The following is a 13,624-nucleotide window of genomic DNA, read 5'->3' as shown; positions in this document are numbered from 1 at the left end:
ATTGACACTGTTTTTCTGATTTTAGGCAGGAGCTCTATCAGCTCTTCCTCATCTTCTCATGACGATGGTAGTCCCCCTTGGAGGCCAACTTGCAGATTTCCTTCGCACCTCTGGTATTCTATCAACAACAAATGTTAGAAAACTCTTTAATTGCGGTGGTTTCGGGATGGAAGCCGTTTTTCTTCTTGTCGTAGCCTATTCTAGGAGCACAGCAGGTGGAATTTTTGCTTTGACTTTGGCTGTGGGCTTCAGCGGCTTTGCTATATCAGGTATACTAAATGTCATAGCACTAATCAAGGTTATCAACTTAGTAGAGAACGAACAACGATCTATAGTAACCAAAAATTAAAAAATGCGTTCAAAAAACTGTTTGGTGAAAATAATGCTATTTGTAGCTGATTTGGGAATGAGAACAATTGTTCTGATTACTCTTAATAGTAATCGCTCACTAGGTTATAGCTACTGCTACAACCACGAAAGGTCGTCACCTAATGACCTCAGAAATGACTTGAAATCGAAAAGAAAAGTATGTCATTGGAATTACTATTGCCGGAAACCCCGTAGAGAAACTTACAGTCCCTCGTGTTGAAAAACAACAAAACACTTTTTGTATGGGTAGTGCTGACGTTTTTTTTCGTTTTTTCTTGACCGCTACTGAGGCCCTCAAACATCATAGAGACCAGTTTAAGGACTCATTCGAAAGGGAATATTTATGTCTACCTGCTTATGTAAAAACCGAAACATTACGCCAAAAAAATTGCGGTTTTTGACCAAGAGAATTATCTTCATGTACACGATGATGCCACATTGGGAATTATTTAATGCTCCCCACAAAGGGGATCGAAGGACCCCTTTCCTCCGTTTGTGTCTGATCATCTAGTTGAAAATAAAATTCTATACTTGCAGTGTGAAGTGGCGTGATTTTACCGTTACTTTTCTATTAAAAACGAAAATAATAATTAACAAATAAATCTTTGAGTAAGACAGTGAAAAAATTCTGTACATAAAATAATAGAAGTCTGAATATATCGGTTTCACATCCGGAATTCTTTATCAACAGGAAAAAAAAAACTATCTGAAACAAACCTACGAGAAATCTAAGAAAAAAAAGCAAACCTACACAAAAACACAACGAATGATCAGCCACTTGGCAAATCCTTTACTCTCCGTGAGAATATGATGCAAATTCCTTACAGTGCTAGGCAAATTTTGGTTGAACAACTGACGCACGCACCTTCTTCATCCCACACTGCTCTAAGCTTATCGTCTGGCCAGCTCCAAAGAGATCTATATGGACATTAAATGTTTTCATATTGTTATCAGATGGAATCTTCTTGACTTTGAGGTTTTCTTTCAAGCCATCTTGCAAGCTACTCTTTCAAGATGTAAATACTAAATTTTAACTTGATATTTAATGATATTTATTGTTTATAACTCGATATTTAAATTTACATTTAATATGTATAAATATAATATTCAGATAGATATTTATTGATATTTAGAATTTATAACTCGATAATTAAATTTATATTTAATATTTATAAATCCAGTGTTTCACTTGATATTTAATGATATTTAATGTTTATAGCTCTATGGTTAAATTTATATTTAATATTTATAAATGTAATATTCAACTTGATATTCAATGTTATTTAATATTTATAACTCAGTATTTAAATTTACATTTAATATTTATTAACTTGATGTAGTGATATTAATATTTAAAAGTCGATATTTGTATTTCATATTCATAAATTCAGTATTTAAATTGACATTTAATGAAATTTAGTATTTATAACTCGACATTTAATATTTATAAACTCGGAACTAAAGCTCGAATTTAAACTTAATTTGATAAATGGCTTTGATTCCAAGCAGAAGCGTATGACTATTTATATTATCTCTATTTCCCCTTTTTTTCAGGCTACAATGTGAACCATTTGGACATAGCTCCAAGATATGCCAGTATTCTTATGGGTATTTCCAACGGTGTAGGAACCCTCTCAGGAATGCTTTGCCCCATAGTGTCAGACAACATTGCGGTTCACGGAGTAAGTTCACTTAGATAATAAGAATCGAATTGTTTTCTTGGAATATTTATATTTCAAATAATTGTATATTAATTAATAGCATCTAAATTGACACATATTATATCAAAATAAAAGCTATGGAATATCCACTATTCATTAAGTTAAGTATAACACTCATTTTAACATATTAATTGATAATAACTATTGAATTTGTATAGAATTATTAAGTCTAATTATTAAACATAAAAATTACTGTCTCCTTAAAAAAATCGCTATTGTATTGTTTTAAGGCCAGTCAAGCAGTAATACAACTATGTGCTTATTATTTCAACAAAAAAACATTTTCGATACTTCCGCGCTGTCTATATTATGTTCAGTTCAGAAATGTGTTTCCAAAAAAAAGTTTTTCAAAGAAAAAAAAAGCAATAAAACCTACACCGAGCAAAATTAAACTTAAATAATAATTAAAGCATGGAACAAGCAAAAATGCTGTTAATTAAAAGAATAAAACACAGAATAAATAAAAAAAAAACTAAAACGAGTAACCATAGTCAATAGCGTTGCCTAAGTAAAGATCGATGTGGGCACAATGTAGTATTTAATTACTTTGTTTTTGTTTTAACCTGGGCACTTCCTATTGAAGAAGTTGTCGTAGAAACTACGAAAGGAGCTCATTCAATTGAAAATTGAAAAGTCTAGTGGCCTTTTCAGTAGTCGAATGTAATTGCTAGGCAAATAACCCCCCTCCCATGCCCACCATTTCCCCAAACACATCCAATCGAAATTTCGAGAGAGTCATTTTGTTCAACGTAGTTGAAAGATCCAGAAATATTGCCTTTGAGTATGCCCTCTCCCCGCAGCCCTCAGGCCAAGGGTTGTAAGTTGTGCCCTGGGGGAATATAAGGTATACATAGAAAGGGTGGTCGTATTCAACTTTGCTCATCAGAATTTTTAGTGCCCTTTTATAGATTCAGAGTATTCGAAGGTTGAAAACCCCCCTCCCACACACCCCATATTTTCCCAAAATGCATCTGATAGAAATTTTGAGATGGCCATTTGTTATCATGGAAACTTTGAAAAGAGCAGATTCGATTGAAAATTGAAAGGGCTAGTTCATTTTTCAATAGTCAAAAGCGATTGGAGGGCAACTAATCCCCCTCCCACGCCCATCATTTCCTCAAACGCATCCAATCAAAATTTAGATATAGCCATTTCGTTCAACGTAATTGAAAGGTCTGGAAACTATGTCTTTGAGTAGGATAATTCCCCCACAGCCCTCAGGACAAGGGTGATAAGTTATGTCCTGGGGGTATATAAGGTATATATAGAAAAGGAGGATCGTAAAAACTTCGAAATGGGCTCATTGGATTGGTAATCAGAAGTTCTAGTGCCTTTTTTTAAGATTCAGAGTTGTCGGAGGGTGGATATCCCCCCCCACATACCTCGTATTCTCCCGAAGAGCATCCGACAGAAATTTTGGGATGACCATTTGTTGTCGTAAAAACTTCGAAAATAGCTCATTCGACTGGAAATTGAAAGGGCCATTGCCCTTTTTAATAGTCGAAAGTGATTGGAGAGCAACTAACCCCCTCCCATGCCCACCATTTCCCCAGACACATCCAATTAAAGTTTTGAGATAGCCATTTTCTTCAACGTAATTAAAAGGACCGAAAATTATGTCTTTGACAATGACAACCCCTCCCCACCCACAAAGCCTTGAAAACTAGTGTTGTAATTTATGCCCCAGGGGCACATAAGGTGTATATCAAAGGGTGATCGTATAAACTTCGGAAGGGGATCGGTGGATCGGTTATTAGAAGCTATTCTGCCCTTTTTAAGATTCAGAGTGATCTGAGGGTTGATACCCCCCCACACACACACACACATCTCGCGTTTTCCCGAATTACATCTGATAGAAATTTTGAGAAGGCCGTTTGTTGTCGTGGTAACTTCAAAAAGAGCTCATTCGATGGAAAGTTGAAAGGGCTAGTGCATTATCTAATATCCAAAAGTGATTGGAGGGCAATCAACTCCCCTCCCATGCCCGCCAGTTCCCCAACAACATCCAATGAAAATTTTGAGAGAGCCATTTAAGACAAAAAAAGATATGAGAAATTATAGATGTCAGGACGCAAAAACTTTGATTTACATGAGCAAAACTAAATAAAAAATGTCCTCCCAATATTCGTTCTCTGTAAGCTGCTAGGATTTTTTCTGTTATGAACCTAAGTGCCAAAAAAAAAACCGCCATGAATAAAACGTTCCGCTATAAAGTTCTAATACCTACTATTTGTTCTTAGTGGAACCCTCATTAATCCAAAAATATCATTTCAAAAATAAAAATTAATCACAGCAACAAAGAATATTAGTTTTGAAAACAACGAAAATTACAAACATAAACTGCCGTATGCCCATGTGCAATTAAACTGATGTTCAGTCTTCTCTTAACTCAAAATTGTGTTAAAACAAGTTTTCTAGCCCAAATTGCCCTATCTAAGATAAATCTCTTCTATTCCTTATTTTCCTTTCAAATTTAACCTATGACTAACAGCAGAATATTTATTTACTAGCATTTTTTCTTTAGTTGATCTAAAAAAAAATTGAGTTGCACATTTTCTTTACGTCTGACAGTGGGGTATTAGTTGACACCGGGGTTTCAAACCTTTTTAACAAGAAACGCGGTAAAGGAAATGTAGGCTGCTAGGCCCTTTATCTACAAAATTATAACTATTAATTAGATCATGTTATGCTTAAAGTTCTGTCAAAGTAAAACAAAGTAAAATTATGTCAAAATTAAATTTATTCGTAATTAAGTCTAAAAGTCCATGAACAAACAATTTTGCTGGTCTTTGTAGTTATTGTAGAGAAAAAAAATAAGCGAATACATATTTTTGTTTCGTGAGCATACGATCTGAATATCTATTTCACAAATGATATCCAAGTTAATAACAAACAACTCAAGAATAAAACAAAATATCTAATCTATGATATCTAAAGTAGTTCATGCTTTCTTCATACTTACAACATCACGTTTTACACCCCTTACCCCTTACCAGCTTGTTTACATAGCTATCAAGCTGCATTGTTTATGAATCGGGACTTTACAGATAGGAGGCGAAACTTCTTTATCAGCTTTAAGATATTTTCCCACAAATTCAAAATTTTGTGAATAGCAATTCATTATAATCTAGTGAATATTAAAATGTTTCTAATCGGTTTGACAAATATTATAATCATATGAACTATAAACTAGGCTATATTCATGGGTATTCGGGGTTTAACTCTTCTTCTCCACCTCCAAGTTTTGGTCCGACCTATAAAAACGTACCAAAAATGCATATAAACAAACTTTTGATCCGTTTTAAAGGTTGTTGTATGCCCCCTAACGAAAATCCTGGATATACCCTTGATAATAAATACTATAAGAAAATATTGAACGTCAAGGAAAATCCTTATGCACTTAGTTTACCATGTTGCACGATATGTTACGACATTAGTGACTGAGCGTGAGGGGGAGCACAAAATGAAAAACAAAACTAGGTAAGCTATATACAATTTAATAATAATAGAATAGGTCGTAGAAAACTTGACACTTCAGACGTGCATTCCTGGATCCCCACTTTCCCCTCTCTCCTTTTAAGGCCTGTGTACATGTCTAGCAATCCCATAGCAGGTATGACATCTCCTTAAGCTAAATCTAATCTTTTTTTTTAGCAATGGCATAAATAGGATTTGTTGTAATTCATATTGTATTAAATTAGAAATGAAGCGCTAATTGTTATAAAGGCCATTTCCGTGCACAAAATAACGGTTTTTGCATCATCTATAGATTTTCCAATCTTATGAAATTTGTGAAAATAATTTGAAATTTGAAAATATTTTTCAAATGAATTTGGAAATATATTTGAATTGAAATAATTTTTTAAAATAATTGAATAATTTGAAATTTATGAAAATAATTTGTTTTCCAGGCTGTGGAAGAATGGCAAACTGTATTCGTGATAGCTGGAGTGATTCACTTTTTAGGGGTCATTTTCTATGCAATCTTTGCTTCTGGAGAGCTACAGCCTTGGGCTGAACGTATTGAGGGTGAAACTGTCAAAATTCCTCTAAATAAAGAAAACGGCTTGCAGAAGCAGGTAAACTGTTATATTTAGCTCTTATATTACTAACCAGGGTTGTCGTTTTTCAAAATTTCTTTCGTTTAGAATCAAGCTTGTGATCGTTTCCACCTGCTTTGTCATGTTCACCAATGGTAAGGAGTCAATAAAAGGTTTTTTTCTTGTTTTTGGCCAACAGAAAATACTTCTCATTTCTACCAGATTGGTAATAATAGCGATAGATTGCATCATAACTTAGGCTAATTTGGTGCAGTTGAGGGAAATAACAATCATAATAGAATCCTACAATTTTGAGGGACGGTAATCTATTTCTAATCAATGCAGTCTCTAGTCATTAAATGGACAAAATTTAGAGTTATTTCTGTGTGACGATGAAATGAATTAACTTCAGTCAGTACGTCTGCGTAGACTGAAGACTGACTTTGTTGATACGAAACACTAAAATCAGAACACTATAAATCGTGTTTTAAAATAAAAATTTTATTGTAACATATTTTTCATTTGACACTACTTCATGAACGATAGCCCTTATCCATGTTTATCCTGAAAGTAGAAATAAAGACGAAGATAGATCTATAGTAATTTCGGAAAATAGCTAGAAAACCCTCAGAAACGGTAAAACATCTAAATAAAAAGTGCATAATTAAAATTCCCATGCTCAAAAACATTTAACCAGAGACATTCAGGATGATGTATATCCTGTAGGGATGGTGATTCCGTAGGGATGGTAGGGATGGATGGGCATGGAAAACTCCACTCAAATTTGGGATTTTCCTAAAACTAAAGACAAACAGAAATTTAACAGATAAAAAGATAGTTCTTCAAATGAATGCAATGAGTGACATTAAAAGTTAAAACGAACAGAAAGTATCCTTTTCGAAGGAATTTGGTGCTCCAATAGTCAAATCCTTTGATTTTCGTCAAAGTCGTATCGTACAGGCGTCAGTCGCGTCGTGGGTAGTAATTTGTAAGAGTTGTATGCGTAACTGCTAGGCTTTCAACGGATTATGGTTTACGTTACCTACTTACATTACATTATGGTTGATATTATAATTCAATCATAATAAATCCGGTCAAAGATTGTAAATTCTGGCCAGAATGGAGCTTGTCAAAGAAATTAAATTAAAAAAAATACAAGTTTTTTTCCAATTGAAAGTAAGGAGCAACATTAGAACTTAAAACGAACAGAAATTATTACGTATATGAGGAGGTTCACCCCCTCGTCAATACTTCGCTCTTTACGCTAAAGTTTGTATTTGGTTCCAATTCTTTAAGACTAACCCCTGAATCACAAAGCCCGTTTAATAATAATAAATGGCGTTTTTGAAAGTACTAAAGAAAACTTTAGCATAATAAGCGAGGTACTGACTATGGGGCAAAGGCCATCATATATGTAATAATTTCTGTTCGTTTTAAGTTTTAATGTTGCTCCTTATTTTCAGTTGAAAAAACTCTTTTTATTTAATTTCAGATTGTTTTTTTTTTAATGCTGGGAGATCCCGCACACCTTTCATGGAAAATTGTCTTCTCCCATGACAAATTCCTCCCTGTAAGAATCCTTCCACGTAGCCTTTTGATGTATCTATTGGCATCAAAATTTCGTTTTTTAGAGTTTCGGTTACTCTTGAGCCGGGTCGCTCCTCACTTACAGTTCGTTACCAGGGATTGTTTGACATGTTGCCTTATTTCTCTTTATCTAAGTCTTAAAAATTTGAAATGGCAATAAAAAGCTAACATTAATCGAGTCCTTCGTATTTTTCCGTCTCTTTGTTTCTTACTCTTAAGACATTGAAGTTCCTGAAACAATGCGTAAAAGTGTTTCAGTGTTATCTGACCTTTTTTTTCTGGTAATCTTCAATGCTATCCGAGCGTAAGATCATGATAAATGAAAAGTTCGCATTTCGTTCTGAAGCATTCCGAGAGTATTATAAACCTAAAAATTTTTTAAATAAATTTGTAGGTTAATTTTCTTATAATATTTTTTTTCTTATGGTATATATATATATATATATATATATATATATATATATATATATATATATATATATATATATATATATATATATATATATATATATATATATATATATATATATATATATATATTTGTATGTTTCATTTCAATCTAGTATAATAAGTCAATTCTTGTTTAATTTAAAAAATATCAAACAGTTCGTGGTAACGAACTGTAATAAGGAGCGACCCGGCTCAATAGTAACCAAAACTCCAAAAAATGGAATTTTGATAGCAATAGCTACATCAAAAGAATTGTGTTTTAATGTTGATTTTAAATATATAAGTGTCATCAAGTTTAGTCTTACCCATCAAAAGATACAAGCCTGAGCAAATTTGCGTTATTTTAAAAAATAGGGGAAAACAACCCCTAAGCATAGAATCTTAACGAAAATCACACAATCAGATACAGCGTATCAGAGAACGCTACTGTAGAAGTTTCAAGCTCCTGTGTACAAAAATGTGGAATTTTGTTGTTTTTTTTTTGCCAGAAGGCAGATAACGGATGCGTGTTTATTTGTTTTTTTCCCCCAGGGGTGATCGTATCGACCAAGTGGTCCAAGAATGTTGCAAGAGGACTCATTCTAACGGAAATGAAAAGTTCTAGTGCCCTTTTTAAGTGACAAAAACAATTGGAGGGCACCTAGGCCCCCTCCCAAGCTAATTGTTTTCCCAAAGCTAACGGATCAAAATTCTGAGATAGCCATTTTATTAAGCGTAGTGGAAAAACCTTATATCTATGTCTTTAGGGACGACTTACTCCCCCAGAGTCCCCGTGGGAGGGGCTACAAGTTACAAACTTTGACCAGTGCTTACATATAGCAAAGGTTATTGGGATGTGTACAGGCGTTTTCAGGAGGATTTTTTGCTTGGGGAGGGGTTGAGAAGAGGGGCATATTCTGGGGTAACTTTCCATCGAGGAATTTGTCAAGGGGGAAGAAAATTTCCATGAAGAGAGCGCAGGATTCACTAGCATTACTTAAAAAAACAATGAAAAAATAAATATGAAAAAGTTTTTTTTCAGCTGTAAGTAAGGAGCAGCATTAATACTTAAAACGAGCAGAAATTATTACCCATATGAGGGGCTTACCTCCTCCTAATACCTCGCTCTTTACGCTAAAGTATTTTTTAGTTATTTCAACTATTTATTCTACGGCTTTTGTGATTCCGGGGTCATTCTTAATGAATTGGGACAAAATTTAAGCTTTAGTGTAAAGAGCGAGGTACTGACGAGGGGGCGAAACCCCTCATATATGTAATAAAAACATGAGAATACAAAAGTTCTTTACGTAAGCTAATTTCAAAGTTACTTAAATCTTTTACTAATAAAAAGATTCGTAAAAAATTAAAAGTTCTAGTTGCCTTTTTAATTAACCGAAAATCGGAGGGCAACTAGGCTTCCTCCCCCGCTCTTTTTTTCTCAAAAGCATTCGATAAAAATTATGAGAAAGCCATTTAGCCAAAAAAAAAATATACAAATTTCGTTCTAATTATTTCTATGTGGAGAGCCAAAATCAAAACATGCATTGATTCAAAAACGTTCCGAAATTAAATAAGAAAAAACAAGTTTTTTTAACTGAAAGTAAGGAGCGACATTAAAACTTAAAACGAACAGAAATTACTTCGTATATGAAAGGGGCTTCTTCCTCATCAACGCCCCGCTCTTTACGCTAAATTTTTTTACTGTTTTGAAAAGAAGAGTTGAGAGAAAGAACCAAACTATATATATATATATATATATATATATATATATATATATATATATATATATATATATATATATATATATATATATATATATATAAATATATATGTATATATATATATATATATATATATATATATATATATATATATATATATATATATATATATATATATATATATATATATATATATATATATATATATATATATATATGTTTTGAACTACGTAAAACATGCGAATATACAACATTCTTCGCTGTCCCATTGTCTGTGCATATAAATAGATTGTCAGGTTTACTGACTCTTGAACATGCAACATATAATTGTCCATGGGAAAAACAATCCGTATTCAGATCTATGCCTCATTATTCTAATGATGTATCCCTGTGTCCCGGTCGTCATTTATATTCCCTGTGTCCCGGTCGTCATTTGTGTCCTGGTGTCCCAGTTTGTAATTTCTCTTTGAGTGTCCCGATCGTCATTTATATTCCCTGTGTCCCGGTGTCCCGGTCGTCATTTGTGTCCCAGTTTCCCTGTCTGTAATTTCTATTCGAACAATCCCTGTGTCCCGGTCGTCATTTATATATCCCGCCTGTGCCCCCGGCGTCCCCGTTGTAGTTGTGTCCCTGTGTCCCGGTCGCCATTTATATTCCCTGTGTCCCGCTCGTGATTTGTGTCCGGGTGTCCCAGTCTGTAATTACTCTTTGAGGTTCCCGGTCGTCATTTATATTCCCTGTGTCCCGGTCGTCATTTGTGTCCCGGTATGTAATTTCATCAGTTGACAAACATGACGTCTGTCAACAAACAAATTCATGAAGCATACACCTCAATCCTTATAATGACGTCAGTCGATACACAAACATGACGTCACTCGACACACACACACACACACACACACACACACACACACACACACACACACAGAGACAACTTATTTTTATATATATAGATAGACTGTTACAGACAAGTCGACGGCTTTCTTTATATGTAGATGATTATGTGCTATTGGATATTTGAGGGAGAAGTGGGCGGGTCTCTCCAGAATTCTTTACAAGTGACTTTCATTAATATAAGAAAGAATCATTATTACCTTGACTTTCGATGTTTTTTTGCAGGACACAATCACGAATGATTTTTCAAATGGAAAGTATCTCAGCTATGGCTCAGTTGAACCCGATCCAAAGACAGATCCTCTTACATGGGCGTCTCAACAGTGGGACCAGGCACCTGATTTCAACAACCAAGCTAACTTTGTACAGCAATCTAATAATCCTTACAATGCTCAAAACTATGATACTAGAAGCTACCCAAGTGAGCCTCCTTATTCGGCCCCACCTCCTCCTTATACTAGTACAGAGGCAGTAAATACGTCAACCAACCCTTTTAGGCAATAAATAATAATAGTCGTCTGTATTTTGTTTGCTTTTACCGTTATTTAATTGTTTATACTATTTGCGAAATTATAAGAATTGTTTCGAATGTTCTTTGGAATGGTGTGTTATATTGATGACTATGATTAAAATTAAGTCCTTCAAAAAATATATTGCATAGGCCCTTATCCTGATAAGTAATAAATGGGCAACAATTGACAAAGTGCAATAGGGAAAGGTTTTCAACATTTTTTTTTCTAGTACAGATACGAAAAAGGGAATTTTTCCAAGTCTTGGAGGGTATTAAGCATTCTCACTCTCTCCTCAAGAACAATTAGAGAAATAAATACCTTAGAAAGAGACAACATTGAATCTTTTTTTTTTAATTTCCCAAGATATTAAAGCTAGAGTTGTCATCCCATTGCGGGTTACTACTTCTATTTGGCAGGTATTTATTTTTCTGACTGTGTTTCTAATTAGGAGAAAGTAAGAATCTTTATAACCATTACTCCTGGCGTTTTTTGTTTTTGTTTTTTGTTTAAATGGAATGAAAGATGTTTTGACGAATGCCCTGACGAGGATAGATTGGATATAAAAGGCTGGAGTTTTTCTGGTGCTCTGAGATGGTTTGGGGTCTCCGCTCCGTAATAAGTTCTTTTCTCCGTCCGTGTCCCCGATCGTCCGTGTCCCGATCCTGCTTTCGAGGGATCATAGTGGCATCAGGGTGGACATTTCACGAGTTTTTCTAATCAAAACTGTGACTAATAACGCCACTTCAGGGTGAACATCTCCCCAAGCAAATGGTTCTTAGTGAGAAAAAGGCTAATTAGAAAAAAATACAGCGGAAACTGTCAAAATGTGTCAATTTTGTAACTAAAGAAGGCTATATTCAAGCATCCATTACATAAGTTTATGAGGAGAGTGACCCCCAGATTCTTTGCCCTGTTCAATTTTAAACAAAAATCTGTTTTTTCTGGGGGGGGCTGTCTTTATGGACGAAGTACTTTTTGTATTTTTACTGAAAATACTGCGAAACGGCAAATGTTTTCCCTCTTGAGATTAAAAATTACATCTTGTATCTGCCTCTAGTGTTGTGTATTGACACCGCTTCTAGGCATTTGGAGGGGGAATAGTTAAGCTGGAAGTGACTTTGAAAAAGCAACGAATAGAAATTTTGTGAATGTTAATAATTAAAATTTTGGTGAGACGTTATTTAGTTCAAAATGAGATATAAGCTAAACTAGCAGTTATTTTTTTATTCAAGACAAATAATCTAGCATTTCTTTGGGAACAATTGGAGGGGAGACTTTTGTCATTAGCCCGTGCATGAGCCACCCTAAGCCCCTAACTTTTTAATTTTTTGGGAATCACTTAATCTAATTATCAAACATATCTGGTTTACAGTCCCCCTCCCTAGAAACGTAGGCCGTTTTTACTTCTGTTTTTGTTTTTTTATGGTTTACTCATTTCCTCACTATTTAGTCTTCCCACTACAATTTAAGAACACAATTTAAGAACTAAATGTTTTGGTTATATAAACAAACTCTTGTTTTTAAACGAATGGTGTGTGTCTGCCATCAGTAGCACCAATTGCAAAGAAGGTTCCGTCAAGACATTTAAAGCTGTAAAAAAATAAGTATAAAAAAAGACGAGGCAGGTAGAATCGAGCCGTCTACCACTAACTAATGCAACGAAGAATTGGGACACAGAGCTACCACCCCTTAGCAACTAAGTTGGAAAATTCAGTTAAAAATATTTCAGAGGATATATGCAGTAGAACATGGCTAATTGTTACTGAGTCATGTAACAACGTAAATGAAGCAAAACTATAACTACTGAGGAAAAGCTGGACAAGAAGATTTTCTTTTATCTGTGACGTCATACAAAATTATAGACGAGTGTGAATGAATCCGAGCAGCTATAGAAAATGTGGTGGAAACATTTCTTAGATAATAATGAACGGAAATGTAGCATAAGAGAATCTGTGGTTAGGAGACAAGCGGCAATAAGCAACGAAATAATTCATAGACGCTAGTGATGGACAACAAAATCTGAGGTTAGGAATATCTTAACTCAGTTGAAATTAGTGCTATGCCAACCTATTACTGAAAACTGAAGACTAATACGGAAAATGTGTCATTTAGGTTAAATACTTCAGAGGATATATTGCCCACTCCTTATATTACCGTGAATTATCGCTATTGCCTCCCATAAAAATAGCTACTGCTAAAAATTCCCTGCAGTCCTAAGCCACTTGAGCCCAGAACAGCCATGCATGCTCATCGCTCTTCCCAAGCTATTTAAAGGGTTCCCACTTTACACCCTCATTCCAGTTCCTCTTAAATCTTTCCTTACAACATCTTTTCGTCCCATTCAGGGACGA

General features: G+C 34.4%; 1 protein-coding gene across 1 annotated transcript in view; it reads left to right on the top strand.

The window, feature by feature from the left end:
* Positions 1-12,319, top strand: part of LOC136031730 (vesicular glutamate transporter 1-like) — a gene marked incomplete at its 5' end in the record, with an annotated part of 404,579 nt that extends 392,260 nt beyond the window's left edge. The window contains 4 exon segments of the mRNA XM_065711437.1: positions 26-269; positions 1,924-2,051; positions 6,002-6,169; positions 10,987-12,319. Of these exon segments, the coding sequence (XP_065567509.1) occupies positions 26-269; positions 1,924-2,051; positions 6,002-6,169; positions 10,987-11,265 (819 nt within the window).
* Between the last annotated feature and the right edge of the window lie 1,305 nt (positions 12,320-13,624).

This window comes from Artemia franciscana, chromosome 10, assembly GCF_032884065.1.
Source record: "Artemia franciscana chromosome 10, ASM3288406v1, whole genome shotgun sequence".
Taxonomy (NCBI): Eukaryota; Metazoa; Arthropoda; class Branchiopoda; order Anostraca; family Artemiidae; genus Artemia; species Artemia franciscana.
Note: the sequence above shows the minus strand (reverse complement) of the source record. Positions and strands in the feature narration are given on the sequence as shown.